This window comes from Oncorhynchus nerka, linkage group LG18 (genome assembly GCF_034236695.1).
Source record: "Oncorhynchus nerka isolate Pitt River linkage group LG18, Oner_Uvic_2.0, whole genome shotgun sequence".
NCBI classification, from domain to species: Eukaryota; Metazoa; Chordata; class Actinopteri; order Salmoniformes; family Salmonidae; genus Oncorhynchus; species Oncorhynchus nerka.
In genome coordinates, this window is record NC_088413.1 from 64640186 (window position 1) to 64658678 (window position 18493).

The window sequence follows — 18493 nt, forward strand, 5'->3', positions numbered from 1 at the left end:
GTAGGTAAAATTGGGTGGGCTATTTACCGATAGACTATGTACAGCTGCAGCGATCGGTTAGCTGCTCAGATAGCAGATGTTTGAAGTTGGTGAGGGAGATAAAAGTTTCCAACTTCAGCGATTTTTGCAATTCGTTACAGTCACAGGCAGCATAGAACTGGAAGGAAAGGCGGCCAACTTAGGTGTTGGTTTTAGGGATGGTCAGTGAGATACACCTGCTGGAGCGCGTGCTATGGGTGGGTGTTGCCATCGTGACCAGTGAACTGAGGTAAGGCAGAGCTTTACCTAGCATGGACTTGTAGATGACCTGGAGCCAGTGGGTCTTGCGACGAATATGTAGCGAGGACCAGCCGACTAGAGCATACAGGTCGCAGTGGTGGGTGGTATAAGGTGTTTTAGTAACAAAACGGATGGCACTGTGATAACTGCATCCAGTTTGCTGTGTAGAGTATTGGAAGCTATTTTGTAGATGACATCGCCGAAGTCGAGGATCGGTAGGATGGTAAATTTGGCGTCGTGAGTGAAGGAGGCTTTGTTGCGGAATAGAAAGCCGACTAGATTTGATGGGATTTAGATTGGATATGAGTCTGAAAGGAGAGTTTACAGTCTAGCCAGACACCTAGGTACTTATAGATGTCCACATATTCTAGGTTGGAATCATCCAGGGTGGTGATGCTAGTCGGGCGTGCGGGTGCAGGCAGTGAACGGTTGAAAAGCATGCATTTGGTTTTTACTAGCGTTTAAGAGCAGTTGGAGGCCACGGAAGGAGTGTTGTATGGCATTGAAGCTTGTTTGGAGGTTAGATAGCACAGTGTCCAGGGAAGGGCCAGTAGTATACAGAACGGTGTCGTCTGCATCAGGTGGATCAGGGAATCGCCCGCAGCAAGAGCAACATCATTGATATATATAGAGAAAAGAGTCGGCCCGAGAATTTAACCCTGTGGCACCCCCATAGAGACTGCCACAGGACCGGACAACATGCCCTCCGATTTGACACACTGAAATCTGTCTGCAAAGTAGTTGGTGAACCAGGCAAGGCAGTCATTAGAAGAACCGAGGCTACTGAGTCTGCCGATAAGAATATGGGGATTGGCAGAGTCGAAAGCCTTGGCCAGGTCGATGAAGACGGCTGCACAGTACTGTCTTTTATCGATGGCTGTTATGATATCGTTCAGTACCTTGAGCGTGGCTGAGGTGCACCCGTGACCGGCTCGGAAATCAGATTGCACATCTGATCTGTTTGTTGACTAGGCTTTCGAAGACCTTAGATAGGCAGGGCAGGATGGATATAGGTCTGTAATAGTTTGGGTCCAGGGTGTCTCCCCCTTTGAAGAGGGGGATGACTGCGGCAGCTTTCCAATCCTTGGGGATCTCAGATGATATGAGAGGTTGAACAGGCTGGTAATAGGGGTGGCGGCGGATAGTTTCAGAAATAGAGGGCCCAGATTGTCAAGACCAGCTGATTTGTACGGGTCCAGGTTTTGCAGATCTTTCAGAACATCTGCAATCTGGATTTGGGTAAAGGAGAAGCTGGGGAGGCTTGGGCGAGTAGCTGGGGCGGGGGGGCTGTTGGAGCTGTTGGCCGAGGTTGGAGTAGCCAGGTGGAAGGCATGGCCAGCCGTTCAGAAATGCTTGTTGAAGTTTCCGATTATATTGGATTTTTATCAGTGGTGACCGTGTTACCTAGCCTCAGTGCAGTGGGCAGCTGGGAGGAGGTGCTCTTGTTCTCCATGGACTTTACAGTGTCCCAGAACTTTTTGGAGTTAGAGCTACGGGATGCAAATTTCTCCTTGAAACAGCTGGCTTTTGCTTTCCTGACTGACTGCGTGTATTGGTTCCTGACTTCCCTGAACAGTTGCATATCGCGGGGACTATTCGATGCTATTGCAGTCCGCCACAGAATGTTTTTGTGCTGGTCGAGGGCAGTCAGGTCTGGAGTGAACCAAGGGCTATAGTTCTGCATTTTTTTGAACGGAGCATGCTTATCTAAGATGGTGAGGAAGTTAGTTTTAAAGAATGACCAGGCATCCTCAACTGACGGGATGAGGTCAATATCCTTACAGGATACCCAGGCCACGTCAATTAGAAAGGCCTGCTCACAGAAGTGTTTTAGCGAGCGTTTGACAGTGATGAGGGGTGGTCATTTGACTGCTTGACCCGTAGCGGATACAGGCAATGAGGCAGTGATCGCTGAGATCCTGATTGAAGACAGCGGAGGTGTATTTGGAGGGCCAGTTGGTCAGGATAACGTCTATGAGGGTGCCCTTGTTTACAGATTTAGGGTTGTACCTGGTGGGTTCCTTGATGATTTGTGAGAGATTGAGGGCATCTAGCTTACCGTAATGCTGGACTATTAAGCGCACCCGAATAGAAACCGCACCCACTGAATTATTAAAAAATATGTATTTTGTACATAAATAAGCCGCACATGTCTATAAGCCGCAGGTGCCTACCGGTACATTGAAACAAATTAACTTTACACAGCCTTTAAACGAAACACGGCTTGTAACAAAAATAAATAGGCTTTAACGAAACACGGCTTGTAACGAAAATTAAACAGTAGCCTACCAGTAAAGTCATTGGTCACTATCTTCCTCCTCCTGTGCACTGAAACCACTGAAGTCATCTCCTTCGGTGTCGGAGTTGAATAGCCTCAGAATTGCTTCATCCGATGTTGGATCGTTTTCATTGTCGCTCTCGTCACTTTCATCCGGAGGCAAATACCCCGCTGAGCTCATGCTGCCCCTTCAACACGCAGCAGTCCAGCCTTTCGAAACCCGTTGATGATAGTGGATTTTTTGACAATGCTCCACACTGTCAGGACCCACTGGCAGACTTGACCATAAGTTGCTCTTCGCATGCGGCCCGTTTTAGTGAAGGATTTCTCCCCACTTGTCATCCAAGCCTCCCACTGAACACGGAGCGCCACCTTAAATGCATGATTTACACTGATGTCGAGTGGCTGCAAATACTTTGGGCCATCTGCTTTTCTTCCCTCTGAAAGGTTTGTTGTCTTTTTGCACTGAGTCAGTTCCTCACGCTGCTGTTTACAAAGTCTTATAATCGACTCATTAAGGCCAAGCTCCCATGCAGCAGCTCTATTTCCTTTTCCAACAGCCAGAGCGATCGCCTTCAACTTGAAAGCTGCATCATATGCATTTCTCCGTGTCTTTGCCATGATGAGGGTGACAAAATTACTACCGTAATCAGAATGATGGGAAGTTTGAGCGCGCTCGATTTACGTCACATTATGTGACGGTGCTCAGTTTTTTGGCGGCTGAATCTTGTGAAAGCGGGAAAAATCCATAAATTAGCCGCGTCATTGTAAAAACTGCGAGGTTCAAAGTGTGGGAATAAAGTAGCGGCTTATAGTCCGGAAATTACGGTAGATTGTAGGACTGCCGGGGTGTTAAGCACATCCCAGTTTAGGTCACCTAACAGAACAAACTCTGAAGCTAGATGGGGGGCGATCAATTCACAAATGGTGTCCAGGGCACAGCTGGGAGCTGAGGGGGGTCGGTAGCAGGCGGCAACAGTGAGAGACTTATTTCTGGAGAGAGTCATTTTTAAAATTAGTAGTTCGAACTGTTTGGGTATGGACCTGGAAAGTATAACATTACTTTGCAGGCTATCTCTGCAGTAGACTGCAACTCCGCCCCCTTTGTTAGTTCTATCTTGACGGAAAATGTTATAGTTGGGTATGGGAATCTCAGAATTTTTGGTGGCCTTCCAAAGCCAGGATTCAGACACGGCAAGGACATCAGGGTTGGCAGAGTGTGCTAAAGCAGTGAGTAAAACAAACTTAGGGAGGAGGCTTCTGATGTTGACATGCATGAAACCAAGGCTTTTTCGATCACAGAAGTCAACAAATGAGGGTGCCTGGGGACATGCAGGGCCTGGGTTTACCTCCACATCACCCGCGGAACAAAGGAGGAGTAGAATGAGGGTGCGGCTAAAGGCACTCAACTGGTCGCCTAGAGCGTTGGGGACAAAGAATAAAAGGAGCAGATTTCTGGGCATGGTAGAATATATTCAGGGCATAATGTGCAGACAGGGGTATGGTGGGGTGCGGGTACAGCGGAGGTAAGCCCAGGCACTGGGTGATGATAAGAGAGGTTGTATCTCTGGACATGCTGGTTGTAATGGGTGAGAGGTGGTACAAAGGAGTTATCAGAGGTATGAAGAGTGAAACTAGGGACTCCATTGTAAACTAAAACAATGATAACTAACCTGAACAACAGTATACAAGTCATATTGATATTTGAGAGAGACATACAGCGAGGCATAAAGTAATCGCAGGTCTTGATTGGGAGAGCTTGCTAAAACAACAGGTGAGACAACAACAGCTAATCAGCTAGCACAACAACAGCAGGTAAAATGGTGATGACTAGGCAGAGAGGGTTGGATTAACTACACACAGAGCCTGAGTTTGCGGCTGGGGCCGACAGATAAAACATAAACAAACAGAATGGAGTACTGTGATTAATGGACAGTCCAGCAGGCATCAGCGATGTAGCCAAGTGATCAAGTGCTTGTCTTACATTGTTCAGCTTATGTTATCAGAGCGTGTGCTGTGAGCTCTTCACATGGTGAAGTAATGTTTGACCGCAACTGAACTGCTGGTTCCTTTATTCCCAGCACCCTCATTAATAAGTAATGCTGTTGTCTTCTATTCAAAGTGGTACAGGGCTCAAGTTCACCTCTGGAATTGATCTGTTGTGAAACTACATATTGAATGGGACAGGACAAGGTGCCTCTTCAATGTTTCCCTATGTCTGGGATGCAGTGTTTGTGTCCAATTATAGGAAGTGTTGTGTTTTCAGTCCTGCTCGGCCCTGTCCTCAACTTTCTCTTGGGGAAAGGGCTCAGTGGATAAAACCTGCTGTGTAAGTCAATGAGCACCTGTTCCTGCTCTGAGTCTGAGAACTGAGGAATAGTATATCGATCACCACTGTTGTTACTACAGCTCGTCTTTCCATGCATCATGTCTGTCTGTCTGTCTGCCATATTTAGCAGTGCATGCCCTGGTCAGACGTGGCATTGCTGCAGAGACTGAGACTGGCATCCTCCAGGAACCGGTTTCATTACCGGAACCAGGCAGGATATGTCTCTTCTGCTGTGCGTGCCAGAGACCTAGCGATAGGCTAGCCAGTAAATGTCAGAGGATGTTTCTAAAGCCAGTGGCCATGCTAAACTCCTGCTCATATCCCAGTGTGTGTATGATGGAGAGGAATATAATGAGGATCCACTGACATTTAAGGTTTTTATTGGCTGCAACTGGACCCTATATGATTATTTTGAGCGTTTCCGTCAATGCTGCTGAGAAATCAAACAATCCATGTTTGTGTGTTTGTACGTGTGAGTGCATGCTGTGTGTTGTCGACAAATGCATTCAATCAGGAGGGGTCTACTTATAGTTCACAGCTCTCCTCTCCATCGTTCTCCATCCTCCCACCCTTCTATCCCTCTATTCTCCTCCTGCCCACACTAGCAGACAGACCATCCTGTTACAGGCGGAGCAGAGGAGAGGCACAGCAGTGGAACCGGGGTTATAGTCTCACCACAGTACTCTTGTCTGCCTGTCAGAAATGTCTTTAGCCCTCAGAGGATGTGCTCCAAACTGTTTCCTCCTCAGTCACATGGTGTGACTGGGCATGCATCACTGTCTTATACAGAACATCACAAAGTAGATTGACTGACACAGTTTTCTATCAAGATAAAACTCACAATAATGAACCTTGTCTCTTTGCTCCTGCATAATATTGGCAACATTTTGAGTTAGTATTTTGTGGCTAGATACGGTTCTAGAGTCTGACTGACCTATAGCTGCTCTGGTAGAGGAGGAGAGGGTTGAGTGACTGCCTCGGTTAGAGTGAGGACGTGGAACCGGTGTCGCTGAACCAGAGTGAGGACGTGGAACCGGTGTCGCTGAACCAGAGTGAGGACGTGGAACCGGTGTCGCTGAACCAGAGTGAGGACGTGGAACCGGTGTCGCTGAACCAGAGTGAGGACGTGGAACCGGTGTCGCTGAACCAGAGTGAGGACGTGGAACCGGTGTCGCTGAACCAGAGTGAGGACGTGGAACCGGTGTCGCTGAACCAGAGTGAGGACGTGGAACCGGTGTCGCTGAACCAGAGTGAGGACGTGGAACCGGTGTCGCTGAACCAGAGTGAGGACGTGGAACCGGTGTCGCTGAACCAGAGTGAGGACGTGGAACCGGTGTCGCTGAACCAGAGTGAGGACGTGGAACCGGTGTCGCTGAACCAGAGTGAGGACGTGGAACCGGTGTCGCTGAACCAGAGTGAGGACGTGGAACCGGTGTCGCTGAACCAGAGTGAGGACGTGGAACCGGTCTCGCTGAACCAGAGTGAGGAACTGCTTGCCACACACACGGACTCGATACAAACTTTCTCAACAGAGACGACCTCAAATCCTTACCAAATGAGTGGTAATCTCACTTAAAACATCTGATCAGTAAGGCTTTAAAACACAGCCTACGTTACTGTGTTCTGCTACACTACTGTCACATTGATGCTGGGAATTGGCAGGTACCACGAAATTTATGTGCCGATATGTATTGCGTATCTCACGATTTTATATATAGATATAGGTAGATATTGCTATTCAATACTGGGATTTTATTGCGATTTTATGTTCTAAACATTGCTCACTATATGTCTGCTGTAGAGGGACAAGAGAGAGCATGATAATGAGTTTTGATCAGTCATGGAAATAAAATGGCTGAAAACATGTTGGCTCACTATTTAAAAAGTTGGAGAACAAGTTACGCTACCGATACTTGGAGTCAAAGTATTGATATTATATCATCCAAAATAATAGCACTGTATGTAACTCTTTCCCCCCCAACACTAATTGCTACATTGGCCCCATTGTTTGAACCTGAACAGTGGCCTGTTGGTTCTAAAGGCCTCCACTTGATCTGATCTGTGTAAGTGGGCTTGTGGAGTTCTTTACAGCCACCCTCCATTAATCCATTGTAGCTCCTCTCTAAAGCACTCGGAGGTGGTTATTAACTGACAGGGAGAGAGTGAGGGGAGAGATGCTCTGGGAGAACAGGGAAGAGAGATGGAGAGAGTGAGAGGTGCTGATAAGTGTGTGTGTGTGTGTGGTAGGAGCTCTCTGTCATCCACAGCAGTCTCTTTTCTCTCAGCGTCAGTGCAGGGGTAGGATATAGCAGTGTGTCACAATATCCACCGACTGACTTCCCCCATGGTGGATTCAGAATTCAACCAGGATTTCTTCTTAATTCACTGTCAGAATTCTCCAAGGTTCCGTTGCCAGGGGTTACCATGTGTTCTGTGCATCGTGTGGCTTCACACTTGATGTCTTCATACGTTGTCTGTTCATCTCTATATGTGCTAACATCAAACAGTATGTTCATGATGTCCTTGGAAGGAGAAGTTTGACTGTTTAGATAGGAAGTAATGTTCTGTTCTGGTTTCACAAAGCATCTCTGGGATGTAATGAAATCCCATGCACAATTTCAATGGACCTACAGGTCTATTCTTCCAGTGTTCATGTGGTCTTTAATTAAACATCCACAATTCCACCATTTGTCTCACATCAGAAAGCGACGGCCAACTGCACTGATCTGTCTAACTCGCAAACAGTCATGAGATAGCTAAAAAGAAGTTGGGCAACAATATGCTTTCTTAACGTTCGAAACCGTTACCAAGGTGACATAGACCACTGAGAACCCCCTTTCATCCTCCAGTCAGAGTTAATCTTACCAAAAACCATAAACCTTTTGCTTATATTTATATATTTTTTCATGGGCAAGTCTTCACTGCCTAATTCTACATCTAGCTAAGGTGTTTTGTGATGGTAGAATCGGTATTTATTCAATTCAAAATGTGCACGGAAATGTCTGCATGCTGGCTGAACCAGTCTCAAATCAATCCATATGAAATGAAAGGCAGGAATGCTAACATTGTCAGTTCACACATGCCATACAGAATACTCCCTCTAGCTAGCTAGCTAGCTAGCTATTGTAGTGAAGTTCTAGCTTATGCACAAATGAGTTTTAATGAAATCTGTCAGTCAGATACATGCTGATATCTGAGAACCGTCTCATAACTTTGGTGCCATACAACTTCATCAACAACTTGGCAAACTAGCTACCATATGGCCATTCAAACAAGCTTGCAATAGGGTGTTGGTTGGAGCAAGTTTTCTCAAGTGATCCAGCATGGTTTGCCATAGCAGCCAATGCATCATAGCTACCGAGAGTGGAGTGATTTTCAGAAGTGTTAGGAGAATACGCAATTATTATTATTATTATTATTATTCATTTTTTTAGATGAGTTCCACGTCTTACAAGACAGATTGGTCTCTGCAATTTGGGATCCTTGGGAGTAGAGGTTGAACAAATTATTTTTCAACGCCAATACCGATTATTGGAAGACCAAAAAAAGCCGATACCGATTAATCGGCCAATTTAAATTAAACAAAAAATAGAAAAAAAATGTTTTACATTTCATTTATTTATAGGTTGGGAAAAGTATGTGAACCCCAAGGCTAATGACTTCTCCAAAAGCAAGTCAGGAGTCGACTAACCTGGAGTTGAATCAATAAGACTAGATTGGAGATTTTGGTTAGAGCTACCCTGCCCCATTTAAAATAAAAACACAAAATTTGAGTTTGCTATTTACAAGAAGCATTGCCTGATGTGAACCATGCCGCGAACAAAAGATCTCAGAATACCTAAGATTAACAATTGTTTCCTTGAATGAAGCTGGAAAGGGCTACAAAAGTATCTCTAAAAGTCAGTCCACGGTAAGACAAATTGTCTATAAATGGAGAAATTTCAGCATGGTTGCGACTCTCCCTAGGAGTGGCCGTCCTGCAAAGATGACTGCAAGAGCACAGTGCAGAATGCTCAATGAGGTTAAGAAGAATCCTAGAGTGTCAGCTAAAGACTTACAGACATCTCTGGAACATGCTAACATCTCTGTTGAAGGGTCTACAATACGTTAAACACTAAACAAGAATGGTGTTCATAGGAGGACACCATGGAAGAAGCCACTGCTGTCCCAAAAAACATTGCTGCACGTCTGAAGTTCGCAAAAGAGCACCTGGATGTTCCACAGCGATACTGGCAAAATATTCTGTGGACAGATGAAACTAAAGTTGTGTTGTTTGGAAGGAACACACAACACTATTTGTGGAGATAAAAAGGCACAGCACACCAACATCAAAACCTCAACCCAACTGTAATGTATGGTGGAGGGAGCATCATGGTTTGGTGCTGTTTTGCTGCCTCAGGACCCGGACAGCTTGCTGTCATGGACAGAAAAAGGAATTCCCAAGTTTATCAAGACATTTTGCAGGCAAATGTAAGACTATATGTCCAATTGAACCTCAACAGAAGTTAGGTTATGCAACAGGACAACAACCCAAAAGACAGAAGTAAATCAACAACAGAATGGCAGAAGAAAATCCACCTTCTGGAGTGGCCCAGTCAGTCCTGTCCTCAACCCGATTTGAGATGCTGTGGCATGACCTCGAGAGTGGTTCACACCAGACATCCCAAGAATATTGTGGAACTGAAACAGTCTTTTAAAGAGGAATGGACCAAAATTCCTCCTGACCATTGTGCAGGTTTGATCCGCAACCACAGAAAACGTTTGGTTGAGGTTATTGCTGCCAAAGGAGGGTCAACATGTTATTAAATCCAAGGGTTTACATACTTATTCCAACCTGCACTGTGAATGTTTACACGATGTGTTCAATAAAGACATGAACAATTATAATTGTGTGTGTTATTAGTTTAAGCAGACTGTTTGTCTATTGTTGTGACTTAGGTGACGATACAATTATGACCAATTTATGTGGAAATCCAGGTTATTCTAAAGGGTTCACATAATTTCCCTAACCGCTGTTTAAGGATTTATTTAATCTGACAGACTTGGATAGGTCTCCACCAATATACTTTCTCCAATCCTGTAACTTGATATCAGTTAGGCTGCAGGCCTATAATGTTGAGAAAGGGAAGGAGTAGGAATATAGGCCTAAAAGTTATGTCCTCTGTTGGAAGAGAAGCGAGGTGTTCTTCTGGCTAAAGTCTAGATTGATGGTCTCTTGGGCGAGACACTCCCTTTCCCTTACCCCTCGTCACATCCTTAAACATGATGCTCTTCTCTGGGAACAAATAGAAACCAGTTCTTCAGAAATGAACTGAAACAGCCCTAATTTTTTCATTGGTAAAACTAAGCAAAACAGGGTGGAATGGAATCTCGGGATGTTTTCATCATAGTCAGCCGGGAGCAGAAAGCTCTCTGAACCCTTTAGGGCACGCTGTCATCTTAGGGCTGAGTAATGGTTTTAAAACCGTCCAGAAACAAAGCCTACTTTACAGAACTGTATTTCCACTTCAGTAAAGTTCATCTTGTTTAATTGTATTCCTTTTCACCTTGTAATCCCGTCATGTGGGGGGAAAAAAGCACATCTTATCCTTTTAATTTTACAATGGCGGTTGGCTATTATAGTGGTTGACACGCACACACGGCATTCTGTGGCCCAGAGGTACGAGAGGAAGTAGCAAGGGTGTGTGCCTGCGGCAATAGGAAGTGTGTTTGTGATGTCATAGTAAATGCTCAGTGTTATCATTAGGAAACCTGCTCTTTGTTACCCACTGAAGAGGAACGTTTCCTTCAACTAACAGTTTAAATAACTGCCAAAGTCTCGATATCCAGGACAAGAGTTATGTTATGCAACCAGAAAACATAACACGCACACATTTTCATAAAACCCACCTTACATCATATTTTTCTCTCTTTTGATTGCCTATTTCTGCATTTTAATGTTCAGCCAGCAAAGGCTTCCTCTGGAAGATGGTTTCCTGTCTCTGGTCTTTCTCATTTTTTTCGTTGGCCTGTCTTGAGGATTATGATCAATGGGTGATAAAAGGGCTCCGATGAGGCCTTTTGGAGGGGGCCTCATGGCCCATGAATAGAGATGCTGCTGCTGGGATAGTAATTGCAGCCAGTTGAATTTACCAAATGGTACCAGACAAAGAGAGAGCGGAAGCCATAAGTTGTTGAGCAATTAGTGGCCTGGGTAGGCCTCTGCTGTTATCGACGGCCCCTGTCTACTGTATGCCTCTGCGTACTGGGGACACACACTCACAGACCACTGTACAGTACGCCTGTATCTGAGAGGCAGAGTGAGTACTTACTCAGGGATAGTGTCTCTGGATGTGCTCTCATAGTCTCCCTGTGGGACTAATGGGCCTCATTACCTCTCATCATGCAGACGTACAGGAACCAACAGCATCTGCCTGGGAAGTCCTGTACAGAGAATGGATGCTCCTCAATAGTCATAAATTACAGGGCTTCTTCTCCTTGTCCCCTCTCCCATATCTGCAGTGATATAAATGGTGCATTCATGCAGAGTCCCCTTTAAAGTAGTCTCTATTGTGAGGATTTAAGTCGATGCCGTATTGCTAAGGGCACACAACTCCAAACTAACACACTCATCAAGACTGACAGTCTTATGGGGGCGAGACAGTTGCCATGGAGTCCTGGAGCCCCCTGAAGAGAGAACAGTGACCTGTGTGTGGCTGACACACACAGTCTGAAAGATGGAGGATGGCTTGTCAAGATAAGATAGGGCCTGGAATGTTTTGCTGGTTATTCATATTTTGCTCCCCAGGGGTGTGAAAGTAATGCGGGAAAATCGAGATCACAAATATCACCTATTATTATTCCATTACTTGGTTGTGATGTCGACTTGACTTTCAGAAATCAGAAGTAAGCACTCGTCTGTACAGGCTACCCTTCTCTTTGTTCATAGTTTTAAGTCCAGTGTCTCTCTCAAGAGTATTGGCTCAGCCAATGTCTCAGGTCATGGTCTTATTAAATCTGCGGTCAGTGTTTTTTTGTTGTTGTCTGTGAGTGAAGGTCCATCTGCTAATGCCCTGTTCTCATCCTTTCCCTATCCTTTCCCTATCCTCTCCCCATCCTCTCCCTATCCTCTCCCTATCCTCTCCCTATCCTTTCCCCATCCTTTCCCCATCCTCTCCTCTCCCTATCCTCTCCCCATCCCTGCACGATAGCAATGACATGTTCTTTCTACCCCGTCGAGATGGGGCTGGCTGGATGCTTTGGCCTTCAGTCTCTGCTCTGCCTCTGTGTGCTGGTTAAGCTGTACCACTGCCCTCCCTAATCAACCCCTTTATCACTACTCTCTTCGTTCCAACTCCATCCTCTCTGTCTCAGACAGAAAAACTACTGGTAGGCCTAGATCCATTCTGTGAAATATGGAATGTTCTGGCTAGGATCACACCATTATACAAACCCACCAGTCAGCAGAAAAAGCTTTCCTCTTAGAGGTGTCTGAAGTGTGAACATAAACTCATAGTTGTGACTGAGAGTGGAGAAGGAGCATATCATTGGGTGATTTAGAGGCTTGTTTTCACAGAAGTTGAGAGAAATGAGTTGTGATTCTTTCCTTTTATAAAGGTGGTTCAACTTGTTTAGCCTACCTGCTGTCAGCAGATCTGGCTGTATGTGATGCCTGAGGATACAGGTTCTAGATCTAGGATCTGTCCATAATCATATTTATTATGACCTATGTAAAAGACAAAACTGATCATAGATCAGCACTCCTACTCTGAGACACTTAGTGGATATGGGCCCTGGTCATGACCTTTAACCTCACTAGCTATTGAGATCCATCTATTTAGAGCCTTCAGTATTTGCCTGGGTGTGTTTGTGTGTTTTTAGATGTGATCTTTTAGACGAGAGAAGCAGGTGAATGTTTATTTCACAGTCAATAGTACAATATAAAAGGATTAGGCTACACTCAATGTTATTCCTCCTCGTTTGTCTGTTAATCTTTCAGCTTACAGTACGTCTTGATACAGTTGTAGCCAGACAGTGTTTTACAGTTGATGCTGGTGGTTAGGCTTGGGAATTGCCAGGGACCTCATGATATGATATTATCGCGACACTTACGTGCCGAAACGATATGTATTGTGATTCTCACAATTCTATATGTATTTAGATTCGATACTGCGATTTTTATTGCAATTTGAAGTTCCAAACCAGGGTTCTTTTCTGGCTCAAAAGGGGGCTTGGGTGGTGGGCGTGGCAATAATTGTGGTCAGCCATCTGTTTTAAAGCTAATTTCCTTCAATTGCACACATTTTGCCATGCAGCTGATAGAAAATGTTGCCGTTTCAACGTGAAAAAGTGCTTAGGCAGACTGCCCAAGGATTGAGAGAATGAGTTTTGATCAGGGAAATAAAAACGCTGAAAACATATTGGTTCACTATTTCAAAAGAAGATGGAGAAGAAGCTATAGAATTTTGGCGCAGGTACAGCCGACTCGCGCTAGCTAACGCTATCTACAGTAGCAAATATATATATATGTACTTGGAGTCAAATATCGCTATAATATTGCGATATTTAACTGTATAGACTTTTCCCCCATCACTGCTGGTGGTCTAGCTGAGTGAAATGAGTGACTTGTGTTTGTAAGAAGCAGCAGTAGTCTAGGCACCATGCCCGTCAGTCCATGAACATGTCATTCACTGTTCATCACAGACAGGGGCTTGAAGTGCACATCATGGAGAGCTAGGGAGCTGTTAAATGTATGTGAGTCTAGATGTGATTTTTATACAGTCATTATGCTGTGACTCATTTTAGAGGCGTCTTGATGTCCTTGATTGGCATTTATGGACATGTTTCCATAGACGTCAACACAATAAAAATAAACGATGATGAGGGGTCCCTCTATTGAGCCCAGTACATTATACAGTCTGAATAGCATGCAGTTCAGTTCAGCAACATCACCTGACCTTTCTACTCTCTGTTGGAAGCTCTGACGGATGTAGAGTTGTTAATTCTCCTCCCACTCATTCACTTACCTCCTGGTTGACTCTATCCCTCATTATGTATGCAGGAGGAGAGGATGGAGGGAGAGCATTGATCACTCTGAACATGGGCTGAAAAGAGGGCTCCTGTTGAGTTGTGCACACACACCACTCCAGCTTGGCTACTGTGTTTTAGAGGCACGCAATGATCCACCCACACACACTCTTTCCCACACACTCTACCACACGAGAGTGGGCTCCAGAAACGAGCTTGGCAGTTTTACCTTTTGTGCTTTTCCTATGTTCATACAGGGTGTTCACTCACGACTCTAGAATGTAGAGAAAACGGGGCAATTCAAGAGGGTGCTACGAAATGAATGTCAAAACATTTTTCTTTGCCCCATCTCATTATATATATCACATACAATGAATCATTACATTGTTCTCTACAGTATTATAACCTTAATATAGTGGTTGTGTTGATGAAATGACAACGTTAATTTGCTGTGACCATTGCTAGTTTAGGCCACGCCTCTCTTGGTTGTATTTCTTCCATATTTGACTTTGGAATGTGGTACAGTACAAGCTTTACACATGTTGTGGATATCAAATAGATTTTTGATTGATCTGTCATTTTCATCTCCAGATCCTTGGCTTTCATTGGCTATATTGGCGATCAATCCACGTTGAGGGGCTGTTTTCTATGGCGATTTAAAGGGAAAGACTCAAAATACACAATGAAAAATAGAAAGAGATTGTCTTCTCAGAGGGTGGATATGGAAATGTGTAAATAAATATATATACATTTTTTTAATTCTGCGGATTTCCTAATAGTAAAAGCCCATGTTTTCACTCAGAAACCTGCAGTCACAAGTTAGCTTGTCAGTTGCCATTCAAAGTAAGCGCCGTTCTGTCACGGAGCAGCGCCACGGTGAACCATATAGTGTAGATGCATGGGGTTTGGATTACTGACGCAACTCTCTATTGAATGAACATATTTCTCTACATTTGAATGAAATAATCATTTTATGGGTGATAACCCTACATCATATTTTTTACGTAATCATCCAAACAGTCATTTCTCTTATTGTGATCATCCTCTCTGCTGCCAAGCCGTTTTACTACATTTACGACTGAGGGATTTTATTAAAGCATTTAATTCTGTTGAGAAAATAACCTGTTTGACTTGCCAAGTTGTGTTTCCTCCAGCTGAGACGTTTATTGTGAGCTGAGTGCAGAGTGAAGGGCATGTTGTTCTGAGCAGGTCAGATCAGTCACCGTGTGACGTCAGGACAACAGGTGCTGAACAGTTCTCTGGCTGATTCTCTTTCTGCATTCAGAGCCAGATATACATTTAGTAATGAACCAACATTTTTAAAAGGCTTTTCACTCTACTGTTCACATGACCAATACACTACTAACAAATAGGTCTAGTTTATTGTGACCGTTCCATTTTGACTTCACTTTGGTTCTTGTAGAGGCATGTATGGACAGAGACCCTGTTCTGCTCTACAGTGCCAGCTTTGTGCAGGATTGTAGTACCCTCCTCCCATATACAACGTGTTGGAACTAGCCAACTCTTCAATAGCATGACAATGAATGAGGCTAGGATTGAAGTGTATTGTTTGCCAAAAGTAGCAGACTGCAATTGAATTTCCCAGTGATTTAAGTCTGATTCTCCCTGACAGATGTAGCCAACGGCTCCAGTTCGGGGTACCGGCCGCCCCCCAGGACGAAAGAGGTGGTCATCAATGGGCAGACGGTCAAGCTCAAGTACTGCTTCACCTGTAAGATCTTCAGACCACCACGTGCCTCTCACTGCAGCCTTTGTGACAACTGTGTCGGTGAGTCACTGTGTGGGCCACACATGCTGGGAGGGTGGGTGGACTGAAGGTGAAGTGGGTGTATGTATGTATGTACTCCTGTGTGTGCAAATGTGTTTGCCTATGTGTACAGATATATGTCTCAATTTGTGTTTGTTTTCTGCATGTTTGTGTTTGTGCTCTGTATATACATGTAGCTAAAAGCTATGTCATGTCACAGGGAGTAACATTCCTCCTTAGGAATGTTAAGACTATCGACTTCTATGGTGTTCGACAGATGAAGCATTGGTCTTCGAGCCTTCTCTCCAGGCCCACCTGAGACTCAGTGATCACTGCTCAGCCTCCACAGAGCCACAGCCTCCCTCTTGTGGTGTTCTCCTGTTCTTTTCCCAGAGACCCCATTTGGCTAGGGATTTATGGGCTCATTAACACTGAGCAGAGAAAGATGGATGACACAACTGTCATTATGAAATCTGTATCCCCCCTCGTTTCATAACTCACTCTGAATCACCCCACCTCCCCCAGGCCTGTTCTGTTGTGGGGAGATTGGGGCTTTTACAACACTCAGAGGGACATTGTTTTCACTGAACAACTTTCTCCCATCCTCCTCCATCTCCCTTTCTCCACCCATATCTTTTTGTAGTGGAAAAGCAGGCCACTACCTGAAGCAGTAGAGGAAGAAGCAGGAGGATTTGCTTCTCTCTTCCACACAAGCAGTGAGCATGCTCTCTCTAGGCTTCTCACTGACTGGCTTGTCTGAGATTCTGTGACTAACCTAGGGCTTTTCTCAACCTCTTCGAAACGAATCAAATAAAATGGTATTGGTCACGTACATATACTTAGCAAATGTACTTAGCAGATGTTATCGCGGGTGTTGCGAAATGCTTATGTTCCTAGTTCCAGTCTGGAATATACACTACCGTTCAAAATATTTGTCCATGAAAATAACATCAAATTGATCAGAAATGTAGTGTAGACATTGTTAATGTTGTAAATGACTATTGTAGCTGGAAACGGCTGAATTTTAATGGAATATCTACATTTATCAGCAACCATCACTACTGTGTTCCAATGGCACGTTACGTTAGCTAATCCAAGTTGATCATTTTAAAAGGCTAAAAACCCTTTTGCAATTATATTAGCACAGCCTAAAACTGTTGTCCTGATTTTAAAGAATCAATAAAACTGGCCGCCTTTAGACTAGTTGAGTATCTGGAGCATCAGCATTTGTGGGTTCAATTGCAGGTTCAAAATGGCCAGAAACAAACTACTTTCTTCTGAAACTTGTCAGTCTATTTTTGTTCTGAGAAATGAAGGCTATTCCATGCGAGAAATTGCCAAGAAACTGAAGATCTTGTACAACGCTGTGTACTAATCCCTTCACAGAACAGGGCAAACCAGAATAGAAAGAGGAGTGGAAGGTCCAGGTGCACAACTGAGCAAGAGTGTCTAGTTTGAGAAACAGAATCCGCACAAGTCCTCAACTGGCAGCTTAATTAAATAGTACCCGCAGAACACCAGTCTCAATGTCAACAGTGAAGAGGTAACTTCGGGATGCTGGCCTTCTAGGCAGAGTTCATCTGTCCAGTGTCTGTGTTCTTTTGCCCATCTTAATATTTTATTTTTATTGGCCAGTCTGAGATATGGCTTTTTTTTGCAACTGCCTAGAAGGCCAGCATCCCGAAGTCGCCTCTTCACTGTTGACGTTGATACTGGTGTTTTGCGGGTACTATTTAATGAAGCTGTTGACGTTGTGGGAACGGTTATTTTCCTGGTACCACTCCATCGCCACGCAGTCATGGGTGAACAGGGAGTACTGGATGGGGCTGAGCACGCACCCTTGAGGGGCACCTGTGTTGAAGATCAGTGTAGCAGAGGTGGAGTTGCCTACCTTCGCTACATGGGGACGGCCCGTCAGGAAGTCCAGGACCCAGTTGTACAGGGCAGGGTTCAGATCCAGGGCCCTGAGCCTAGTGTTGAGCTTAGAGGGCATTATGGTGTTGAAGGCTGAGCTGTAGTTAATGAATAGCATTCTTGCATACACTACCGGTCAAAAGTTTTAGAACACCTATTCATTCAAGTGTTTTTCTTTATTTTTACTATTTTTTACATTGTAGAATAATAGTGAAGATATCAAAAATATGAAATCACAATGTAACCAAAAAAGTGTTAAACAAATCAAAATATATTGAGAGATTTGTCAAATAGCCACCCTTTGCCTTGATGACAGCTTTGCACACTCTTGGCATCCTCTCAACCAGCTTCACCTGGTGGACATTTTGAAGAAAGTAAGGTCCAACAGACTGGGATAGGGAGATTGAATATGACTGTAAACACTACAGCCAGCTGGTCTGCACATGCTCTGAGGACGTGGCTAGGGATGCTGTCTGGGCCAGCAACCTTGCGAGGTTTAACACGCTTAAATGTCTTTCTGACGTCAGTTATGGACAACCGGAGCTAATTACAATAATGATTGATTGGATTTCCTTACCACGGGAACGTCCTATTTATGTTTCTGCTTATAGGAAGGGATGAGCAGAATGGAGGCGTGATCTGATTTGCCGAAGGGAGGGCGGGGTGGGCCTTGTAGTCCCAGAAGGGGGAGTAGCAATGGTCAAGAGTCCTCGATGAACATGTAGCGTAGGCAATGTGTTGATAAAACTTTGGTTGTTTTTCCTTCAGATTTGCGTTAATAAAGTCCCCAGCTAGATTAAATGCAGCCTCGGGATATGCAGTTTCCAGTTTGGACAAAATCCAGTGTGGTTTCTTTAGAGCCGTTGTGGTGTCTGCTTGAGGGGGAATATGCACGACCGTGACAATGACCGAAGAGTAT

General features: G+C 44.5%; 1 protein-coding gene across 8 annotated transcripts in view; it reads left to right on the forward strand.

Moving 5' to 3' along the window:
- LOC115146335 (palmitoyltransferase ZDHHC14-like) overlaps window positions 1-18493 on the forward strand; it is an 89321-nt gene that overhangs the window by 47665 nt on the left and 23163 nt on the right. For all 8 annotated transcript variants that reach the window (XM_029688358.2, XM_029688354.2, XM_029688352.2 and 5 more), the window contains one exon: window positions 15526-15681. In XM_029688358.2, the coding sequence (XP_029544218.1) occupies window positions 15526-15681 (156 nt within the window). The remainder of the gene's footprint in view (window positions 1-15525; window positions 15682-18493) is intronic.